Source organism: Vidua chalybeata, chromosome 3 (genome assembly GCF_026979565.1).
Source record: "Vidua chalybeata isolate OUT-0048 chromosome 3, bVidCha1 merged haplotype, whole genome shotgun sequence".
NCBI lineage: Eukaryota > Metazoa > Chordata > Aves > Passeriformes > Viduidae > Vidua > Vidua chalybeata.
The window spans coordinates 77,812,915-77,834,683 of record NC_071532.1 but is presented as its reverse complement, the minus strand read 5'-3'; the positions used below and the strand labels follow the sequence as shown (position 1 = coordinate 77,834,683).

The window sequence follows — 21,769 nt, the reverse complement described above, 5'->3', positions numbered from 1 at the left end:
TCTTCAGAGATTCAACCAGAGAAGATTATTCTTCACCCCTCTTGACGTGGTTTCTGCTGTCAGCCAGGTCACAGCAACCACCTTTCTGGAGGGAACAGACAGCATGGGGAAGTCCCCAGAGACCCTCACAGCATTATGCACACAGCAGCTCCAGGAACAGCCTGGCACAAACAAGGACCAAGGAGTTTCCGGGTCCCTTTCCTTATCCCTCTCTTCAGCTAGATAGAAAGTGGAGTATCCCTGTTGTGCTGAGCCCTGGAAGGACTTACAGTGAGTTCCATGTGGAAAAAGAAGAAACGGCTCACGTAACAATGTTAGGACTTGATCCATCCAGATACAGCTTCAAATGGCAGGAGAGGCTTCCCTTTCATGGAAACAGTGGTTGTGACACGGCTTCCCATAATAACATGAATAAATATTATTAATATCATGAAAATAAAACAAAAAAAAATAGGTAGAGATGCTACTTTATTTTTTGGGGAAAGATTTTGAATGTGTGTGGCCTTTTTCACCATGCATACACAAATGTGAGAAGGAAAGAAAGCAGCATCAAAACAGCACCAGTGCAAGCAGTCAGGAAGAAACTCTGTCAGCATTAATGAGAGCAGATTCGTTCATGATGTTCTCCACCTCATCTGCACACATATGGATAAATACATTTCCTCACTCACATGACAAGTCCATTGAACTACTGCCAGACTTTATGATTCTGCATTGACCCACCAAAATTCAAAATAGATTTTCTTGGTGGTAAAAACCCCCAATGAATATAGAGGCTGTTATTTATTCTGTCCCATCTTTGTTTTAATGTCAGTGAAAATGCAAATACACTGGAGTATAAAATTGCACTTTCCAAAAGCACACTGATAGTTCAAAAACCTGGGGTAAGATATAATTTCTGCTCAAGTCAATAAAAATTCTGAAGGACTTTATTGAGACAGGATTCAATACCTTAAAATGCTTTAGCATTAAAGTGAGTGCTGCTCTACATACGAAAGATGATTTATTGGAAAGCAATATCAGGACACGTCATACCTCGTCATTAAGATTACCTTGGGCTCATTATCACTTTTTCTCATAACTGAACTTCAAAGATCATTATTAGATGGCTGCTCATATTAAAGGAGTTCTGTTAAAGGCAATTGTGCTTCATATTTTGTACTGCTATTTAAAGAAAATTCTTTATATTGATTACCTAAAAAGACCAATGGACAAAAGCAGAATGGAGAAAGACATATATTCTAAACTGTCAGATACACTCCCCACCCTATGCTTTCTTAAACACAGGAAAAATTATTTTTTGTCTTCTATTATAAGCTGTTCCCTCATATGATGATTTAATTTTATAAGCCAAAGCTTGATTTTCATTGAAGACAAAACATTTAAAAAATCCAACCCAATAAACCCAACAAACTGAAGATGTTTTATTGATGTGTGTGCATGATGATATTGTGACTCCTTAAAACAGCTGTCAGAGAAGCAGAAACAATAAGAGATGTTAAATGAAGGGCTGAAACAATAACAGCACATTTGCCCGCATGCTTCCTGAGCTGGTATAGTGCGGGAAAGCAGTTGCTTGGAGAGTTGTCATTATTTCCTCTTGTATTGTTCAGAACAGACTTATAAACACAGCCAGATGTTTCTGTCAAGAGGAGCTGTTGGTTTGTGGCAGCATAACCCTTGTTTTCCAAAGACCATGGAAATAGAGAGGGAATTTTCTCCTGGCTGCTTTGGAAGTCACAGCTTTTAGCAGAAATATTCAGATTTAATTTAAATATACTATGCAGTTAAAGATTAGATTAAGAGCTAATATTTTATTTCTAGTTGCTTCTGCTTTGCCAAGACTTTCTCAATTCACCACTGACCCAATTTTTAAAAGTAAAAATATTGTGACACAACCATGATCCCAAGCCTTGGCAGAGTGAGGTTCATGTTTGGACTTGATGATCCTAGAGGTCTTTTCCAACCTAAACGATTCCATGATTCTGTGACATGCTCAGTTAATCCCCTAAGGATGTTTTCAAACCACAGATGTGAAGAAGGAAAATTGCCCAAGTAACGTGAATCTGAGATTAAGTCATATGGAAAACTGATCCTCTGAAATAGGCAGGGACCTTTCTACAGCATTTAGTGGGCTTTTTCAACCCTTCCTTTCATATGTGGATGAGCAGCAGTGGGAGCACTTTAATGTGATTCATAGGCAGTGGCACGGCTGAGCCTGCTCTCTCTGCACTGCTTCAATGAATCCCTCCTGGGCCACTTCATCATCCACTCCCTACACCCATCAACTCTGTCCCCACTGGCACAGGCAAAAACTAGACTAACTCTTTGTTTGTCTCAAATCTTTGATTACATTTAAACCCCCAATAACTAATTTAGGTCATCACTGCTGCTGGCAGCACTATTTTAATTTGTATTCCTTTCTTCTGTTGTGTTTTGTTTTTCTGAAGTACACGGGTTTGTCTTAATGTGACATCTTTGAGCTAACATGCATCTGAGGAAGGCAAAAGGAATTTATTGCATTTTGGCTAATACTGAGGAAAGGGGAAATTGCCTACTTAATGAAACAGGAGATTCAGTTTGAACTGTCATTTCTCTTGTCTCCATAGTACTGGATACACAAATATAAAATATATGATCTACCTCCTCCTTCAAATATATCAACGTACAATTAAAACCCACAAAGCTTGACAACCTGTTGTCAAGTTGTTTAAGCAGTCGTTTCAGAATCTGACAGACAAACTTATAAACAAAACGTAGAGCACCAGATCGTGGGATGAGGCAGCATCATCACGTGGCTTCCTCAGTTACCTCAAAATGTGGAAAACAAAAAAGCAGAGGAATACTTTTTCTCCTTGAATAAATAACAGTTTAATTACATTATAGAAATAAAATATGATATGGTAGGAATACACTGGAAATCTTACAGAAATACTATTCTGCTACTGGTAAGTAAATGGTCAAAGCTACTTTTCATGACAATCTGAACAGTACTTGTGTACAAACTATTATACAGGTTGCTAATGAAAAATATTGCAACATTTGCAAGAATGTTACCAGCTCAAACAAACATCTAATGATACAATACTCTTCTAAGAGGAAGTAATAATGTTAGATTTACAGACAATAAAGAGTTATGTTCTCCACTTCGAAACACTGGAAATAAAAACCTCAGGTAATGTGATTTCTTTACCTCATATTATCACAAGGAAAAATTTTCCTTTCACTGTGAAAAAGCATCCCAAGAGACCCTGTAAACAGTTTATTCAAAGGTAGTATTTGAGATGTCACAGCAACTTCAACAATGTTCCTAGTCCACAATTACAGACTTTTTAGGCCACTGCTTGTACAGATGACTTTTTTTTTTTAATCACTTATTTACATACATTCAGCCCAAAACCAGCAGGTAGAACGCGCTATCTCACAACAGACACACTAAAATTTTCATCGAAAGGCCAGTGCAAGATGTGAATAGTGATTGCACAGCACTGAGGAGATTGTATCATACAAATATACAATTAGACTGTCAAGAATCTAACTCTGCACACGTGTGACATAGATGCTCCTCTCGGTAGATACGTGACACCTGGAGTTGGTACACAGACACGGAACTGCAACTAGAGGTGGTGGGTGGATGATGATGATGATGATGATGACAATGATGATGATGATTGTGTGGGTGGCTGTGGAACACAGTATCGTTTGGCTGTGCTATCACTAAGTGAAGGTAGCCAACTGCAAATTAGGAATACCTAAAGCTGAAGTACAGCTTATCTTGGAATGGCAGCAGATTTCTCTAATGGACGAATGGTTCTACTTACTGTGCAACATGTAAGGAAATTGTTGCCAACTCTTTAATAAATGGTTCTAAGTGAACCGATGCAGTTCCCAGAGCTTTAGAAAAACTCATTATGCAAATGAAGATACTGATGATAGACGATAACATTTCACAGGATGCTATTTCTTATTATATCAGTAAGCACCAAGTGAAGTGCCAAGACAGCCCCATTGTCCCATGATTTATCGTAAAATTTAGAACTTGAATGCACAACAAAATTCCACAAAGTTTGCATTTAATTCACAAGAAGACAGTTTCAAAAATGGCTCTTAAAATGCCCTTAACATTTCAAAATGGGCTTTCCCCCACTCCTCCAAGAGGACTGCTTTAGGATGGACTAGACCTAAACCTAAGAAAGATGTTTCAGGAGGACTTGACATCCTCTGGGAATCCTCTGCAATCTGGTTTTGGCTGACTGCAGTGGGCCCCTTGAGAGCGTGGTGCCCTGTCCCATCACACAGGTAAGCTGTAGGGGAGGTGGATGGAGGAGGAAAGTACCCCTGTCTCTTTCAGCTGTTGCTCAGCACCTCACCTGGTCCAATCTTATCTTTAAAACATGCCACCCCTCACCAAGCCTAAACTTGGAGCCATGTACACCCCCACAGAGCCACTGGCTGTAAGGAGCTGGGTGTTTGTTCAGCCAGCTGCTCTGGCCTGTGCTAAGGGAGCCAGAGTCCCGGAGCTGTTGCCCCCCTCTCTCCCTACTTAAGCACAAGGATGGGTGGCAGGGCAGTCTGGATTTGGCTCCACTTGCCCTGTGTCACAGAGAAAGTCACCCCTGCTTCACTGAGTGCCAGGCAGTTGAAGAACTAAGCTGCGTTTTCAGCTATTTTGGTAGAAATCAGACAGCAGGGTGAGGAAACAGTCTGAAAAATCATGGCAGCAGTGTAGAGGATCCCAGACCTAATGACTCAGAACAGAATCACAGAATATCCATGCTGCAAAGACTTCTCGTAGCATGTTCCTTGTGACAGTCCCAGGCTGCAAAAACTGTCCCACCATGGAACAGAGTCACTATTTTCCTTCAGTAACTTCTTCCTGGTAGTGTCAAACCTTGTCAGTGGTTTCAGAGAGACGTACCTCAATGCAAGCTATCAGATTTGAATACTCACAACCTTAAAACAAACTACAATTTACCCCTGGCTTTCTCAGTCTTCAGGAACACCATCGACAGCTGCATCATTTGTCAATGCGGGCTCATTCCATGCTCTCTACCTCTCATTTCCCTTTATTTTCAAGTGCAACTGAAAGGTTGCTTCCTTTAGCACATGGATACACACTTCAGCGTGGATCAAGATGTTCTTAATATGGTACTTTCACCAGTAATCAATTGGAAGAACTCAATTTTAGAAACAGAATTCGTGTGCAAAGCGTGCAACAAGAAATACAGTTACATTTGGTCAGTGTCCTATCTTAGCTATGCTACCATGACTCACACTGGTTAGAATACTTACACACACACACACACGCGCACACACACGTACACACACAGATATTTATTTATATACACGCTCACACAGTAAGAAAATGTCTAAGTCTGACAATATTTCCTCCTCTGAAAGACAAGAGTTTGGCATCTCAGGCTCTGAATCTGCTTAGACCTGGGATACAGGAATGTGACACACTTCAAGTATACATTGACTGCACAGTGATAACATCGCACATTGAGTCTGACACAGGCTGTCTTCAGTGGTCCAACACCAGCACATGGCTTAAAACCAGATGCCCATTAAAGGAGCCAAATATTTGCTTTTCAGTACTCATATTCAGGCAATGCCCAAGAGTAGGGCAGTAGTCTGTGCAACCAAAAATAATCCTTCTGCATAAACGCAGTGGTATTTAAAAGTCTGAACCAGTGCATTCCTTTCTCACATTCCTCCTCTATTCCTCTGTTGCTGTTAGTCTCATATGCATATGAAAGTAAAAGGTAGTAGGGAAATAATTTTAGTAGAAGAACACAAAGCCTCTCCTCTAAGTCCACAGAAGACCACTAAAAGTGTAAAATTTCCAAAATATCTCATAGGAATTCTTCAAATACAGTAAGTGTTTTCAATGGGGTTTACATATCACGTTTCACGTTATTTCCACGGAATTCTACCTTATCACTTTGTTTAATCAGACAAATATCAATAACACATAATAAAACAGCACACAATTCACGGGACACGACACATTTTACAAAACCTCTAAACTCAGCACTGCTGCTTTTGGAAAAATTCAGAAACTCCTATTACTTACAGACATGAAATACATTTCACATTGAAATGAACAGCATGATCACAAGGCTTTTTTTCTTACTTGATGGTATTGGTTTAGGACGCGTTATTTTTCAATTAGGTTTCACAATTCTTCTTCACACCCCCAAAGGAATGATTGCTAATCTGGTATTTTCTCCGTCCTCTTTCAGGAAACATTATTATTCAGTAATCACCTTTTGAGAAAAACTTGTGAAAATTTAGCTAGGATCCCTAATTGTAAAACCTGAAGAACTGCCTGATGGTAATGCTCTTAACACAATCATTGCTCAGTTTACAATGACAAACCAAAAAATATTACAGGAGGGTACAAACATGTTAAGCCATGGGTTTGGTTTTCTTTGTTGTTCATTTTTTAATTTTTTTTTTTTTTTAAACTTAAACTCCTTTTTTCACAACACTGAGAAGTCTCTGACTTACAACGCTTCAGCAGTTGTGTCTGTGGAGACAGACATGGTAACTTTGGCAATCTTAACTGTGCTCTTAATGCAGCTCTCGGCAGCCCTGTGCACGTTCCCCGCGTTGTTGGCGTGTTTGTGCTGGCAGTCAGACTCCATGCTGTTATCCAGGGGCTGCGCGGTCCCTTCGCAGGTGGGGAACATGCTGCGGAAGGCGTGTCGCAAGTCCTTGCTCCTCAGAGCGTAGATGATGGGATTCACTGTTGAATTCAGCAAACAGAGCATGCTACAGAAGGCAAAGATAGTCTTGATGAGCTTGTTCATTTTCCCAAAGACATCGTACACCATGATGGCGAGGAGAGGGCCCCAGCATATGATTAAAACCACTAGGATAAGGACCAAGGTTTTGGCTAACCTGATGTCCATACGAGTTTGATCAGGCCTAGTGATCTGTACCTTACCATCCTCCGTCGACTGAATGATTATGCTTTTCTGCGTGCCTCGCTGCAACATGCGAACAGCGTGGCTGTGTGCCTTCCACAGAATGTACATGTAGGCATAGACAATGAACAACAAGAGGACGCTGGTGACCCCGATCCAGAACATCAGGTATGTCTCATCGATGAGAGGGAATATGTCCGAACAAACAGAGTTGAGCTTTTTGCAGTTCCAGCCGAGCAGAGGAAGAACGGCTATTACGATAGCGATGGTCCACATCACACAAAATGCTACGACAGCCTTTGGTCGGGTAACAATCCTTTTATAAGCTAGCGGCCTGTGTATAGAGATGTACCGGTCTATTGCCGTGAGGAAAAGGCTACCTACAGAGGCGGTGAAGGAGGCTGTAACTCCACCCAGTTTGAACAAGAAGACGTTGGGGCTATCCTTCCGGTGGAAAACATGGAAATCCACAAAACTGTAGACAAAAATCACACTGCCCAGGAGGTCGGCCACAGCTAGGCTGCCGATGAAGTGGTAGGAGGGTCTACACCGGAGGCTTCGGGAGTGGAGGATAACGCACAAGACGAGAAGGTTCTCTAGGACTGTGAAGGTGCCCAGGGTGAGCGACAGCACGGCGATGGCCAGCTGCTGGCTGGGGTTCAGGATCATAAAACACTCCATATCCATAAAGTTCTCCCCACACTGTATATTCTCCTCATTATCCTTAAAAGTGGACAGGGACTTGTTGTAAAACTCTGTGATGTTGACCTGCTCTGAGGGAATAATGCTCAACAGGGAATCATCTCCTCCAGTCATTTTTTCTTGGAAAGGATCACCCCTGAAGGAAGAAAGAGGGAACTTCTGGGGGTAGTACCCCAGCTTGGATGCCATGTCGCCTTTCATGTCTTCGTACTGGATATCGTTGGAGCCCACGTAAAGGAGATCTGTCGTGATTGTTCGGAAAGTTGTATCTGCGAGGCCATCTAGAATTGACTTCATAACCCCAGTCTTGTTGGTTTCAGAGATACTTGGGGGATGGAAAAATGCATCAGAGGAAGTCCTATATGGGGAAAAGATCAGACTTCATTAACATAAACAGGGAGACAAACTCCTTGGACAACTTAGCTGAACTGTGTCAAACAAAATCAACCTTTCTCTGGTATTCAATGTAGGTCTAACATTGCCACTGTGGGAAATCAGGGTGGGTTGAGCACTTAGAGAGAAATCACCTGGATTTCACTAAAACTGAATTACACTAAGAAGTGATGTGAAAAACAGGGAATTGAGTGTTTCACAGGAAAGAAATTTTCATTTCTCATCAAAACCTTATGAGCTGCTCCACCAGAAAGACATTTTTCTCAGCTTCTGATTGCAAAGCACCTTGCAGACCAATATTCCTTGGGCTTGCTTCATTTAGATAATACCAAGTGCCACTGCAGGAGCAGCACTAAACTGAGTCACCAGCTTCTTTGAGAGTTTTGTAAAATTGACAACAGAGAGGCAACAGGGACAGAGCCATGCACTCCATACCACACAGTTCACCCAATATGCCTCTATATTCTTATTATCCTGCTATGGCAATCTGAGTTCTATTAACATCCTGAATTTGCTACTGCAAATTTATTGGCAAGGTATTTGATCAATAAATATATAGCTTAATTACACTCATATACAAAGATTACTCTATTCCTTCCTTCTCCTAAGCAAACTAAGGTACTGGCATGTTTGAGTAATATGAGTGAGGTGGGTTACCCAGCTGTTACCCAGCTCTGTCCACAGTTTCAGGCAAGGTGACCAGCTGTGCTACGTCAGTAAGAGAATCAGTGATCTGCTCTGTACACACCAGAAGCCTCAGTCAGGGCAGTTCAAGTTTGCCTGGATAAACACAGCACCAAGTTTAAGCAGTGGCCAAAATTCCAGGCAAAAGGAACCAGGAGCTACTGCTTCTTACGACAAGCATTGTAATGTAACTTGTACCCCTGGGGACACCCTCAAAAACATTGTCCCCTCCAAAACTGGGGGGACCCAGCAGAATGTCCCCAAGTAGCCAGCAGTCTCTGAGATCTGTCAAGTACAGCCTTTGCTCACAGATGGTGACTAGCTGTGGGGAACAACTCCTGGTCAGGGTTGCCTTGGGAGAGGACCCTCAGCACGTGAGCATGCATCAACATATAAGACAAGTCTTACAGCTCTTGTTATGCCATACTCCTTTATATTACTTTGCCAATAGAAAATGCCTTGAATATGGATTGAACATCTGCTTTAGGGCCCCCTTCCACCACCTCAATGGATAAGAGTGATCTGAATACAAATAAGAGCCAGAATCACTCATTTTGTGGGCTACAAATATTCTACATCTGCTATGGGACATCTCGATGATTAATCAGCAACAGGAGCAAACTAAGCTTCTTCTTGTTTTTAGTATGGAGGAAATTGCTGCACTCAAGAAATCCCAGATGCCAGTACATAGGCTTGTAATGACTTAACCTGTTCACTTTACACAACTGACAATAAATGGTCAGAAAGGTTACAAGAGTTTATCTGCCAAAATCAGAGTACTGATCACCTCAACTCCTAAAGAGAAGACATGCACAGTAGGTACCACTGTTCTCTTTTCCCATGAAAACTGTAGGAAAGAAGAAAAGAATGCCTCTCTACAACAATAGCAGTACTCAAAAATACATGAAATCATGAGCATTTCCAAAGAAGCAGACATCACTTGGCTGATGATATATTTATACTGCCCTTATAGCCTGTAAACACTCAAGACTTTTTCCATAGCTCTTTAAAGTTTTGCCTTTTATTAAGCAGGCCTGGACATTGAGTATTAAAGGGAATATATGAACTTAGACCTTCAGAAGACACTGCAACTCCAATGCTGCAAAAAAGTATGAGTACAAACAACCCTTACCGGGATAGTCACAACACACAAAATATACTGGCTGAGTCAGCTTTTGCAGACAGTTTGCTCAGCAAATAACAATTATTAGACAGACAGACAGTATTAAGGGATTTAATTTTGAGGGCGTGAGCAGTGAGGGAGGGAAATGTCACTGAAGCATACATTAAAAATGAACAGCAATCATCTAATATGGAAGGTACTTTTCTGTTTTATAGCTGTTCCGAGAGAATTTGCAGATGTTACATGCCGCAAGGATGACTCTGCTGATAAATCTGCTTCGGGCGAAGTCTGGCAACTTTAAGCTTGGTATTGTTAACACCATTTTACAACCAGGAGTGAAAAATTATGTGTTATTAATTTGAAAACTACCCAAAAATATTAAATAAAAAAGTAGTTCTGTAAATAGGTAAAGGTTGCTGTGGTATCCTCCGCTATTCAAGCTTATTTTTGACAGAAGAGAACCATTTTAATGAGGAAAGCCACAGCCCCATGTCGAGAAGATTATGTCTGAGGAAAGCTTCATAAATTGTATTCAACTGAGCACTTCTGCTAGACAGACAAACAAATTGTTATGAGGTAGCTGATCCCTGCTGGAGTCATGTCAAGTACAGACTTTGTCAGAATTAGGTGCCATGCAACCCCTACCTTTATTTGAAATACAAATGAAAGAACACGGATTCTTGTGTGCTCTTTTGAAGGTGGCAGTGAGTTATGTGACAATATCACTATGCATGCATATGCTATGCTAACATGGTTAATGGGATCAGGAGAGGCAAGTCTTACTTTGAATGCCAATGATTTTTTTTTCCTCTGTATTTTTACATTGAGATTATTACAGTAATTTTCACCTTATTGTCTCTGCAAAGAGAGTTTTCTTTGAGAGTACTTGGGAGTTCATTAGTAGTGTAGTTTAGGCTTTGGGGGATGCTGCTAACATTCATTTCGGTTTTGTCTGCTGCTGGGAATATTCTAATTGGAAATTTCTAGCAGTATGTGTGCATGCACCTATTCAAGCTGCAGTTGATTTTTATTAAAGTTGCAGTAAAACAACCATTTGCCTGATCTGGAATTACACTTTACAGGAAATTCATTTGTTTTAATTTAGATACTAGCTTATCCCAGTATAAGCTCACTACTAAAATGCACTGAAGAGCTCAGCAAGATTTTCCATAGCTGTCTGGTGAAAACAAGACTGGGTCTTTGGCACTGCAGATACCAGGTCACAGGTGCTGCACAATTTGACATAGAAAGAAAAGATAGTGACAGAAGCAATGCCAGTGCCACACACATTTTGGCTCTGAGCATTTCTGTACAAATCTGGAGTGGTGAGCAGGCAGCACCAGGAAAACACACATCCCACACCATGCAGCCACCCTGCTCTTTGCAGCTGGCTCCAACACAATCCAAACTTAACCTGCCCAAGAGCCATGACCATGTCCACATGAAATACTCCAGGAGCCCCTCTGGCTTCTCAGAGCTTCCACAGGGAAGAAGTGTCCTCCACACAGGTTCATCCTCTCTCCCTGGGGCTGGAGTGACAGCTGTGTGCTGCAGAAAGCTCCCCTCATAGGCAGCGTGGCAGTAAGGGAGAGCCTCCCTGCTCTGCCATGAACTCTCCTGCCCTGCCAGAATACACTCTTCCAACTTCTTTGAGTTTTCAAAGCTCTCAGCTCAACTACCTCATTCATTTTTAAAACACCTTTTAAAAGACTGAAACATTGATTAAATGTGAAGGAGAGGCTGCACCGATAGTGACACTCAAAATTTTTCGTGTATTTCCACAACTGCATGCAGCAATTCACAGCAAGTACTGAATTATGATTGTGGATAAGAATTAAAAAACAGAAAAGAACTTCAAGGATCTTTTATCTTGAAGACCAGACCAGACCAGTCACAGCTGAGCACCATTTTAGACCTTTCTCCCATCATCTGGCAGCTGCTGATGGGCAGCTGCGAGACCAGCTGTGCGAAGTGACTGCCACTAGATGGAGTGGCTTTGACAAACTCCCGGCTTAGCTGTCTGCAGCCACACACGTTCAACTTCCTTCGGCCCTTTTCCCCACCTGCTTTACCAGGGATCAAACACATGAGCTGATAAACATCACCTGAAGGTTGAAGACACAACTTTGTAAGGCTCTGCCTTCAAAGTGAAAGAATCAGTGAAGAGTTGAGGGGGCAAGCCTTACTAGTGCCCTCCACTGTGTGGTTACAGATAGGCTCAAAAAATGCTTGGATATCAGAATGTAAATACACTTCAGGCAAAATAAAAAATATATAGTACTTAAGAGGCTGGTGACTCATCATCAAGGACAACAGGGAGAATTATACCTCCTCTGGACTTCTTGTTGGTCCACAAGACCAGTTCACTTGGGGAACAAGAATATGACTTCATTAAAATGCTATTACCTATCTTCTCCTGCTGTTCTGAGGTAGAAGGAGAACTGGAAAGTTTTTACTCATTGCCTACAAAAAGAGCTGAGTTTGTTACAATTTTCAAAACAGGATGATTGATAAAGCAATTTTAATAGCCTGAATAGAAAGAGTGAGTATTTATGCTCTTCCTTGGAAGTAATTATGAGCAATACAATGATGATACTGATAGCTGCAAAAATGTTGACATTGCAAGAAAAGGAATCAAAACAAGAAAGGGAAATCCACAATCAAACCTTTTTGGCTTACATTTCAGAAAATATTTTGATCTCTCTGTCTATATGTTTCTTCTATGATAATCATACTTAATTAAGAACAGGCTAAAGGACAAGTAGGAAAAATACAAACAATTTCTGAATGCATAAAAATATACAAATGCACTCTCCTTCTTTATACCTTATAAGGTTCTAAGTCATTCAGAGAAGAGCATTATCTTCTGATAAGTTTGCATAGTGCCCAATAACTGGGACTCCTCCCAAACTGGGTCCATAAAGTACTACCACAGGAGAAACAGCAGTAATTTACACTCAAATGCAGTCAGCTGTAAAACTGTGAGAGAAATGAGATCTACCACGGTAACTGTTGCCCTCTAGAATTAGAACTGTCCTATAAAATGAAAATTTATATAGCTAATAATTACCTTATCCCATATGGTGATGGACAATACAGCTTCGAGGACAGAACAAGGTTTCCAAGCCTTGGAGAAAGAAATGTGCAGACTGAGAAATGGCACTCTCAGTAACACCAGTAAGGAAAAAACACATGTTGAGAAGAATGCGAAGGCAATGTTACCACTATCCTATTTACTGGTTTACTACTCCATCTCCAAAACTGTGCTACTCCTAGGCTAAAAATGGCAAATATGCTGTCAGTCCTAATTCAGGCAAACTTGCATTCATTTCAGTCAGAATTTTCTCTGTGTGAGGGATCAGGAAGGAGAGCACAGACGCTAGGAAAGGAGCAAATTAGGGATGTTATCTTCTAGATACAGCAAGGCACTATCAGCTATGGGGTAAACTAGGGCATGCAAGTAATGAACCCAATTTTGTTCTTATGTAACATGATCATATCTTTGGCAAGTTGAACCTTAATTAGCAAGAAGGCACAGCTACATGGTTATTTGTGTTAATTAACATACCGTTTGCACACTAGCAGGATAAGGGCTGGGCTGTTCCAATTTGTGGGCAAATAGCTCCTATGTGACACCCCCCAGCATCCAGCAGCTGACAACCTGAACAAAAACAAAACAAGAGGGAAAACAGGGCGTTAAGTAGTGATGGACAATATTTTTAAAAGAAATAGTATTATTTCCTCCCTCCAAAGTTGGCAAGATGTGTGTGCCAGTTTTAGCACAGGTGATTTGCAGGTACAGAGAAAAGGAGGCTGCACCTTACGTCCCAAACAGCCAGAGCATATACATGTGTCTAAGATCATAGAGGTTTGAAAGCAAGTCCTGTTCCTTCTGATGCAAGGGAAGGACCAAAACCTTGCTCTTTGTGAGCCAGGTGAGCATGCTGGCAACCTCTACATTCTGCTGCCCATCTCTGAACTGCTCGACTTGTTCCATGTTGGACTGAGAGCAAAACACACAGAAAAAAAGACACCAACTGATATTCCAAGATGCAGGGTACATGCCTGATGAGAGGCATGGCTTGAAGCCCTTCCTCTGAATTAACCAAACCAAGGATGTACCTCCTGCATCCCACAGAGATGCAGAGGAGGAAGAGCGGGGGCAGCTGCCCTGTCTGCCTGTGAAAAATCTCTAGAACTCCTGAGGTCACCCAAAATTCCTCAGCTTGTAAAACACAACCCCTTATACAACACGTTTCCTACCAAGTTGTAGACAAGATGAAGTACTGAAGTCACAAACCAGCCAAGGGGACCACCAGGGTCACATTAACAGGAAACTAGAGCTGCCTGCTCTGCCCAGCTTTTGGGAGAAGGGATGGAAGGCAGAGGTGGCTATTGTAAAACTGCAGATTTAAAGATCTTCCACAGTTTACTTCATATTGTCTTAATTTCATCTAAAGATAGAATTTTGAAAGGGGATGAGGAGTCTTGCTGAAGTATGAAAGACTCAGATGAAAAGAAACAGTGAAGCAATCGTGACCTGGTTACTTGCTTAAAATCAGCTCCAGTTTAGGGACTAAATTTCCAATGAAGGGCGTTCTGTTCTTCTTTTCCAATAAAGCAGAATGAACAGGTAACATGAAAAGTTTGATACAATGCTGTGGTACTTACATTTTAAAGAAAATTGAAGAGAACTGAGTGGAAGCTGGTTAATTTTGAACTCTCAAAGTATTTCACAAAAGAGTTCATCTCAGATTTTAAAATTCCAACAGAAATCCCGTCATTTCCAGCCTCTTCTCTAGCCATTCTCTAATGCCAAAAGGTGCAGGCATTTATTGCTGAGCAGAATTGACATAAATGTTAAATGGAGACAGGGAAGCCCAGCCAGGTGCAAAAGAGATAGGGGCTGAACACTCAATCTCCTGGAAGTACCTAGAAGAAATGGCAGCTTAGTACACAACGTGTAGTTTAAGGGAGAAAAGTCATTTGAAACAACAGAGCAGGACATAAAAGACCAGACTCCATTGGATGCTAAATGCTAAAGGCCTCCAGAAGAATGTAATGTCTAGAGGATCAAACTGGAGGAAAACCACATTTATTAGGAAGAAAAGAGAGAGAGAGGGAGAGAACCACTCCTAGAAAATAGTTTCCATGCAATGGCCAGAACAGAACACAGAAGGTCACAAATTTGTTGCAGCAGAAGATATTAGTGAACTTTATTAAAAGAGTGAGGTTTAGAGACAGAAAGATAGCAAAAACATCAGGCTCCAGGGAGAATTCTCGTAACTGCACAGAGTATATGTCTGCCTTCTCATCCCCCCTCAACAAACCTGCTCTAACAAGTTTAGATGCCGAGTGCAATAGTAATGTGGGTTAAGTTATTGGTGTGGTAAGGATTGCTAGGAGAGAGGAAGGATAACTACTGTCCTTATACTGGGAATAAGACATCTCCAAGCGAGCAAAGTGGAGAAAGGTAAGAAAGGAAGACCCAAGTGGAAGTTCCTCAGTGAGGCAGAGATACAGATTTTAGAGAAAGAGAAGAATTGCCTCTGTGATAGGCTGGAGGAAAGCAGATCAGGTGGAGAAGAAAATTCACGAGAGAAAGCCTCCCTCCTCTTCTGAGCTGTGTGAACTTCAGAGACACCTCCATAAGCTGAAAGATAAAGCTAGTGGGATTTTTCAGATTTCACCATAAAGAAAGAACAGATCCACTGCTCGCTCTGCAGGCAATGACTTGCTCTTTTGAAAGTCCATTTCTGATCTGTATTCAAATGACAAAGAAAGATGCAGAGGGCTCTGAGAAGCCATCCTTGGTAAGGTCAGAGAAAAGGAGAGCACTGTACACACTGACAGTTGCGACCAGGCTGGGGACACTCAGGAGTTGTTAGCTGAGCAAATTTGGCCAGGGACATTAACAAAAATCAAACTGCTTAAGGAAAATGACATACAGAATACAGACTTCAAAGGTGGAAAGGAAGAGAGTGCTCAAATGGAGCCACTGAGTGACCCATACAGTGGACAAACACACCAGAGGTTCACAGGCAATGACAAAAAGTTAGTGCACAGAAGTCCAGCAACACATTGCAAAGCAACATCCCTTCTACCTCAGTCTTCAAGAGTCTGCCTCTCCTGAAGACTTTTTTTAGGCCATCAAGTATTGGCAATGCTCAGAAGCTAGGACAAAAAGGCTTTTGGCAACCGTGATGTCCCATGCCACCAGCATTAGCAAAGGAAAAAAATAAGCACTCCCAATTAAAAAATGAAAACCATTTTTTCATTTCTGGAGCTGTCTGGCCTTTCCTAAGATTTAAATAAGCTCAGATAACTGTCTTCATAGTTACATTCACAATATAATGATATTCAAATATACTGCCTTCACACACACAAATAACTTGTGAAATTATTTGCCAGCATATTAAGCCACTACACCAGATTGCTTGGCAATGGTGTATGTCTTTGAAATATGCAGATGCTTTTCTTTTTTTAAAAAAAGGAGAGAGGAAGGGAAGAGGAGAAGTGAAAAAGAATTACAGTAGAATTTGATATCTAAGTAGCAGAACAACAAATTGTGGAGAGACTCCAACCAATATTACATCAGACTTGGAAAAATAGCTAAAATATACTGAGGGATGAATTATGACTTTATATATATAGGTATACTTTTATGCATAAACTTAAAAATAGATATAAACAAAAAAAAACCACATGCCTAGAGGAAAAACTGAAGTCTCACAAACCCTGCAGTATGTTATCCATAAACCCAAATTTCAAGTGCTAGAGTACATGCAGACAAGTGTAGGTACAAAAAATATAGGCAAGATGATTGCTGAACATCCTTCTGAATCCCCTTATACACAGCCTTTTTGGCTAAAAGCAAGAATCTAAAAATAATATATCTGTCACTTAGATCCTGCAAAAGTTATTTTGCATGTATATATACATATGACACGCAATATTCCAGGCATGTACATAGTCTGGACTTCAGTGCTGCATTCCTTAAAACAGAGGTACAACTAACTAAGAGCAGTGATTTCTGAGAGCATGTTTCACATACTCAGGAGAACAGGAAGGTGGAAGCCCCTCAAGATCCTAAACATAAACTTTGAAATGTTTCCTAAAATGCAGAAAGATGGAAACTTCAGCGAGGGCTGAAAGGGAATTGACAGTACAGACCTGCTCCTGCTCAGTAGTTTGTAGTGAGTAAACACATCTTTCTTAAGAATACATAATTGACAAAAAAGAGGTTAATACAGGATGAGGCACTATTTGATGCCATCTAGCCTCAATCTACACAAACAATACATCTGGATTGTATAAAACATCCACTTTCACCAACAGTCCAGCCAAGGTATAAGAAGTGAACATCATACTAACCTTCACCTAACAAAATACCTATTTTGTCTGTAATTTGGATGTGGCCAAATCACCAAGAAAGGATGTTCCTACTGAAGAGAGGCAGAACCGAGCTTGGGGTGTGCATCACTGTAATACCCCTGCATGAGGCACAAATGACAGAATAAAATGTGCTCCGACCTTATGTTGCAAACCCAATCATTTTTCACGGGCAACAATGGCACCTTCGGGAAAAAGGGGGAAAAAAAAGTTCTTTCTAACGAGAAATTGATTTATAAGTCTTTATAGCCATTTCAAAAGGACAGGTCATAGCTGGTTTCAGCAGTCATTAACAAAGCCACACACTTTCAAATGGTGTGAGTTTTGTGGGGGTATCCTTATCCCACCAACAGCGATGGGATGTGCACTTTTGGCAGCAGTACAGTGTCAGTCTAGAAATGGAGACATACAGAGCAGTACTGAGAAGACAGGTTGTCACATTTTTAACTTTGCATTAATAACAAATGCTCTTGCTGCCTATTCTGGCACATTTGCAAGCTTGCTTTTAGGTACAAGGGACTTGCATGCATTTCCACTGTAGATAAGAAAACAAGAGCAGCCTTGTTATGATTAAAAGGGTCTATTTCCCTCTGCCTTCTGTCTTGTGTGTCCATCTGCATAGCTGCTTTGAACTTGGCCAAATCCCAATGTTAGGGTCGCCCACAGTACAAATTTTAAATCATCGGCAGACTGTGAATTTGCTGCTAGAAAAGAGAAAAATCTCCAAATTCTCACCTAAATGGTCGATGAGTGGTTTTGTTGAACATTCATCATGTTACATAGCCTAAACTATTTTGGAAATTGCAGCAAAAAAATAATTTACTGTTCCATGAGGACTGTCACATAAAGACAAAGTAGACATCTGGAAAGAAATTAAGAACAATCACCATTGAGAAAAATGAATTCTGCAGACGCCTAGGTAGGTGACTATATGACTAGAGAGGTCAGAAAGTTTGCATTTGAAAAGTTACAGTAATTTCTCTTTAAACTGTGCAGAATTAGAGAAACTAGGTGAGCGGAAGACAGTGCATGAGACCTGCAGAATCAAGAATGGTAATGCGTTCATAAAAATCTTGGGCAATCCTAAATTAATATATGAGTTTGGATTCTTAGTCTCCTCACCTACCTCAATAGAAAAGAAAACCATGTTAGCTCTCCCTCTCTAGTGCGTAGCATTTTCAGCACCAAAATTCCCAGTGGGATGCAAGCACTTTGAGATGGCCACATTAAAGGCTGAAAGTCAAAAATGGCTTCAAAAAGAAAAGAAAAAAATAAGTTATTTCTTTCTAAACTTCTGCTGCCCAATCACAAACTTGTAATAGGGGAAGTTAAAGAAAGGTTTGCATTGGCTAAGACCTGTCAGTCCTTCTACAGTGCATGAAAGCCTTTAACGGGGTCCTTTATGCAACTGAGCTCACATCATTCATCAAAGAACAGCCAGGATCAAAGGCATCCACCGGCTCATCCTCGCAATACTACAACCTGCTTCCACCTTCACCTCGAGTTTTATAGGTATTTTGATTCCATCCCTGTGAGTATAGGTATCACAGAATGGTCAATCAGCTAAATTCTCAGCAAATAAGTCAATTTCTTCACCTAGCCAACTTTTTTTTTTTTCCCCTTCTGGCAATAGGTGCCTGCTGGCTCAGTAAAACAATTAGTGTTTTTATGAATTCTGCTTTAAAATGGTTTTATTCAAATGGTTCTGCCTCTTACTCCAAAGACCAACAGATAATAAAGCAAAGCTGTTACTCGTTGCTACAAAACTAATTTTAACCTCAAGCAAATCAGGAATTACACATTCATCTTCAGAACTGTTAAAAGATGTTACGTTCATTTCTTTTATGACTGATTTAATAAACTCTGCCTGCATAATAAATATTCCTACTATAGTCACAGGGCTTTTTTCTGTTCTTGAGAAGGAAAAACCCATGCTGGTGGTTGGTATGAGGTGTAATACAAAAATAATTAAGCACAGTCAAGTAATTTTTGCAATGCTGTACATTTTGTTATTAAACACCATATTCAGTATCGTTCTGATTCTTCGCCTTAACAGCAATGCCACCCCCAGCAGAGAATGCCATATTCCTTTAAGAAAGGGTGAACAATAACAATGAAAACAACACGATGCATCCAAGAAAAAAGGGGGAAAATTACTACACCTTTAGCAGGTTCAAAAAGCTACACTGTTTTTGTTTTTGTTTTGTTTTTTTTAACCTTAGTAGATATTCAAGGAGAATTTTGCTATCTGGATCTACGTTATATATGTCCCTTTATCTTCTGAAAAAAAAACAAAAACATGTGCCAAAACTCTTAATGTTTTAATTTGCTGCCATACAGAAAATAACAGCGATGACAATTTTCGAGAAAGAAGGAAAACTACGGATTTCATCTTCTGACACCATTTTACTTAATCAAACTGCAATCACAGTAATGAGCTCTCTCCTACCAAAGGCTTGGTACATACCTCATCCAGGGGTATTCTCAGTGGAGATTTGCCGACGTCTTTGAGACAAAAAAGATGCCCATTTGAAATAAGCCCTTCTGGTTACTCAAAATTATTTCTCAACAGATGAAGATTTCACATGACAAACACTGCGTGAAGTTTAAAAGGCTCACTCTTGTTCAGCTCTTTCCCCCCCCAGACTTCCAAATCTCAGACAAAAACAAACCCTACTGATATTCTGAGGATGCTGGACGACTAAGTGACATTTTTTAACAGAACATCATTGCGCGCAAAATTGAGAGCCGCCTTTTATTTCCGTTACAGCCTCAAAGACAGAGTTTTGAGAGGAAAAGTGCACAGGAAAGCCGGGCTGAATGCCACCCGCTGTAAATCACCAGTGGGTCAGGACGAGAGGAAAAACCTCCGATGTCAGATAAGGTCCTGTGGGAGCCCGGGAGGCTACCGGCTCCGCGCACAGAAGAACAAACGCGTGTTAACCATAAGGCCACCAGCCGCCCGCACCCCCGCCCGCTGCCGGGCTCCCCTCGGCCGCCGGGTCCCCGCTCCTCCGGCCGGGCTGGCGAAACCGAACTGCGCTCCCCGGACCACCGGCTTTTCCCGGGTGGCCCCCGGGCTACCTCCAACTGGCCCCAGCCGCCCGAGGCGGCGGCGCGGGGCCGTGCCCGGGGCAGAGGCGAGACCCGCGCGGTCCCCGGCCCCGCCGCAGCGTGGGTCGCGATCGCCGCGGGACGCGGCGGCGGATCGCGGAGAGGGATGCTCCGCAGGCAGCCGCCTCCCCTCCGCCCGTTCCGCCGTCGGGGCAGGCGGTGTCATTCCCCGAAAACCCCCCTCCCACCCACGCCGCCAACAAACTTTGAGGGGGACGACGGGTCCCTAGCCCCCGACCGGGGGGCACCCGCCGCCCTCCCCTGCCCCCTCCCCGCCCGCGCCGTCCTTACCCTCCGCACGGCACCAGCCGCGTTCCCCGCCTGCTCCGGCCGCGCCGACCCCCGGCAGGGAGCGGGAGCGCCGCCCCACCCGGGCACCCCAGCACTGGGGAGCGCCGAGGAGGCGGTGCCGCTGAGGGGAAGGAGGAGGTGGGAGACTTCTCCCCGCGGCTGCCTCCCCTTCTTCGCTTCCCTCCCCTCGGCGCCTCCTCTCCGACCACCGCCGCCCTCGTTCGCCCGGCTCAGGCGGCACGGCGGGCTCCGCCGCCCCGCCGCCGCCGCCGCTCCATGTGCCGCCCGCCCGCCCCCTCCTCCGCCGCCTCCGCCCGCCGCCGCCTCGGCGCGGGGAGGCAGCGCAGGAGCCGCCGGGCGCCCGGCGTGGCTCCGGCACACGCCGCCGCTGCGTCCCCCCCGCCTTCCGCCCCGCTCCGGTCCCATTTATGAAGCCCGGCGCCCATCACGTGTCAGTGTGTGCCTTTTGTCCCGGCCCTGGCAGCACCGGGGCGGACAGGCGGCGCTGGCCAAACTTCGCCCCGGGGGAGGGACATGGGAACACCGGGGAGCGCCGCAGGGGCGGGCGGCGGAGAGCGGGTCCGCATCGGGCCGTGCCCCACCCCGCGCCCCGCCGGCCGTGGGCGCTGCCCGGCCGTGAGCCCCGTCGTGCCGGCGCTCCGCCGCCGCGCCCCCCGGCCGGGCGCGGGGGAGCGGGGCCGGGAGAGGCGGCGCGCCGGCCCCCAGCCAATGTGGAAGGCAGCGCCTCCTCCGGCCCGGGGGGGCGGACGGCGCATCCCCGCCGCGGGGACCCGGCCCGGCCCCGCCACCCGCCCGCACCGCGTGGGGACAGCGGGGACCGGCTCCGCTCTCGCCCCGGGGCCGCGGGGTGCGCGCACCCAGGGGGCTGCGGGAGGTTGGCGGCTGTGGCTGCCCTCGTGGGGCGTCCTTTCCCCGTCCCAGTATTTCCTGTGGAATACCAGCGTTTTGACATACTTTATTTCCCTTTTTCTCAGTACCCTAGTCCCGCCTTCGGTGTTTTCGAGCTTACACGACAACCGTCATGGCAGCCCTCAGAAGTGATGGGGATTCCCTCATCTCTGAGGGGCGAAATGGCTCCAAAAGTGGGCAGGCAATGGGCATAACTGGAAAGCTGAGC

The 21,769-nt window shown here is 43.4% G+C and overlaps 1 protein-coding gene across 3 annotated transcripts; it reads right to left on the bottom strand.

The window, feature by feature from the left end:
• Positions 1 to 2,843: 2,843 nt before the first annotated feature.
• On the bottom strand, positions 2,844 to 20,776 carry CNR1 (cannabinoid receptor 1). Of its 3 annotated transcripts, none has more exons than XM_053938889.1 (4): positions 20,632 to 20,776; positions 13,403 to 13,495; positions 12,905 to 12,961; positions 2,844 to 7,992 (listed from the first exon to the last, which is right to left on the bottom strand). In XM_053938889.1, exon 4 carries the CDS (start codon positions 7,929 to 7,931, stop codon positions 6,510 to 6,512), a length of 1,422 nt encoding a protein of 473 aa, XP_053794864.1. In that variant the 5' UTR covers positions 7,932 to 7,992; positions 12,905 to 12,961; positions 13,403 to 13,495; positions 20,632 to 20,776; the 3' UTR covers positions 2,844 to 6,509. The 3 variants fall into 3 exon arrangements, with proteins under 3 accessions (XP_053794864.1, XP_053794863.1, XP_053794866.1); XM_053938888.1 differs by lacking the exon at positions 20,632 to 20,776 and adding an exon at positions 17,962 to 18,044; XM_053938891.1 differs by lacking the exon at positions 12,905 to 12,961.
• Between the last annotated feature and the right edge of the window lie 993 nt (positions 20,777 to 21,769).

Excerpts from the sequence above, each read along its gene's own strand:
- CNR1 (XM_053938888.1), bottom strand. The coding sequence starts at position 17,993 with ATGTTCAACAAAACCACTCATCGACCATTTAG. Across the intron at positions 12,962-13,402 it reads ATCCTGCTAGTGTGCAAACG|GCTTGGAAACCTTGTTCTGT; the intron begins GTATGTTAATTA and ends TCTTTCTCCAAG. Across the intron at positions 7,993-12,904 it reads CCATCACCATATGGGATAAG|GACTTCCTCTGATGCATTTT; the intron begins GTAATTATTAGC and ends TTCCCCATATAG.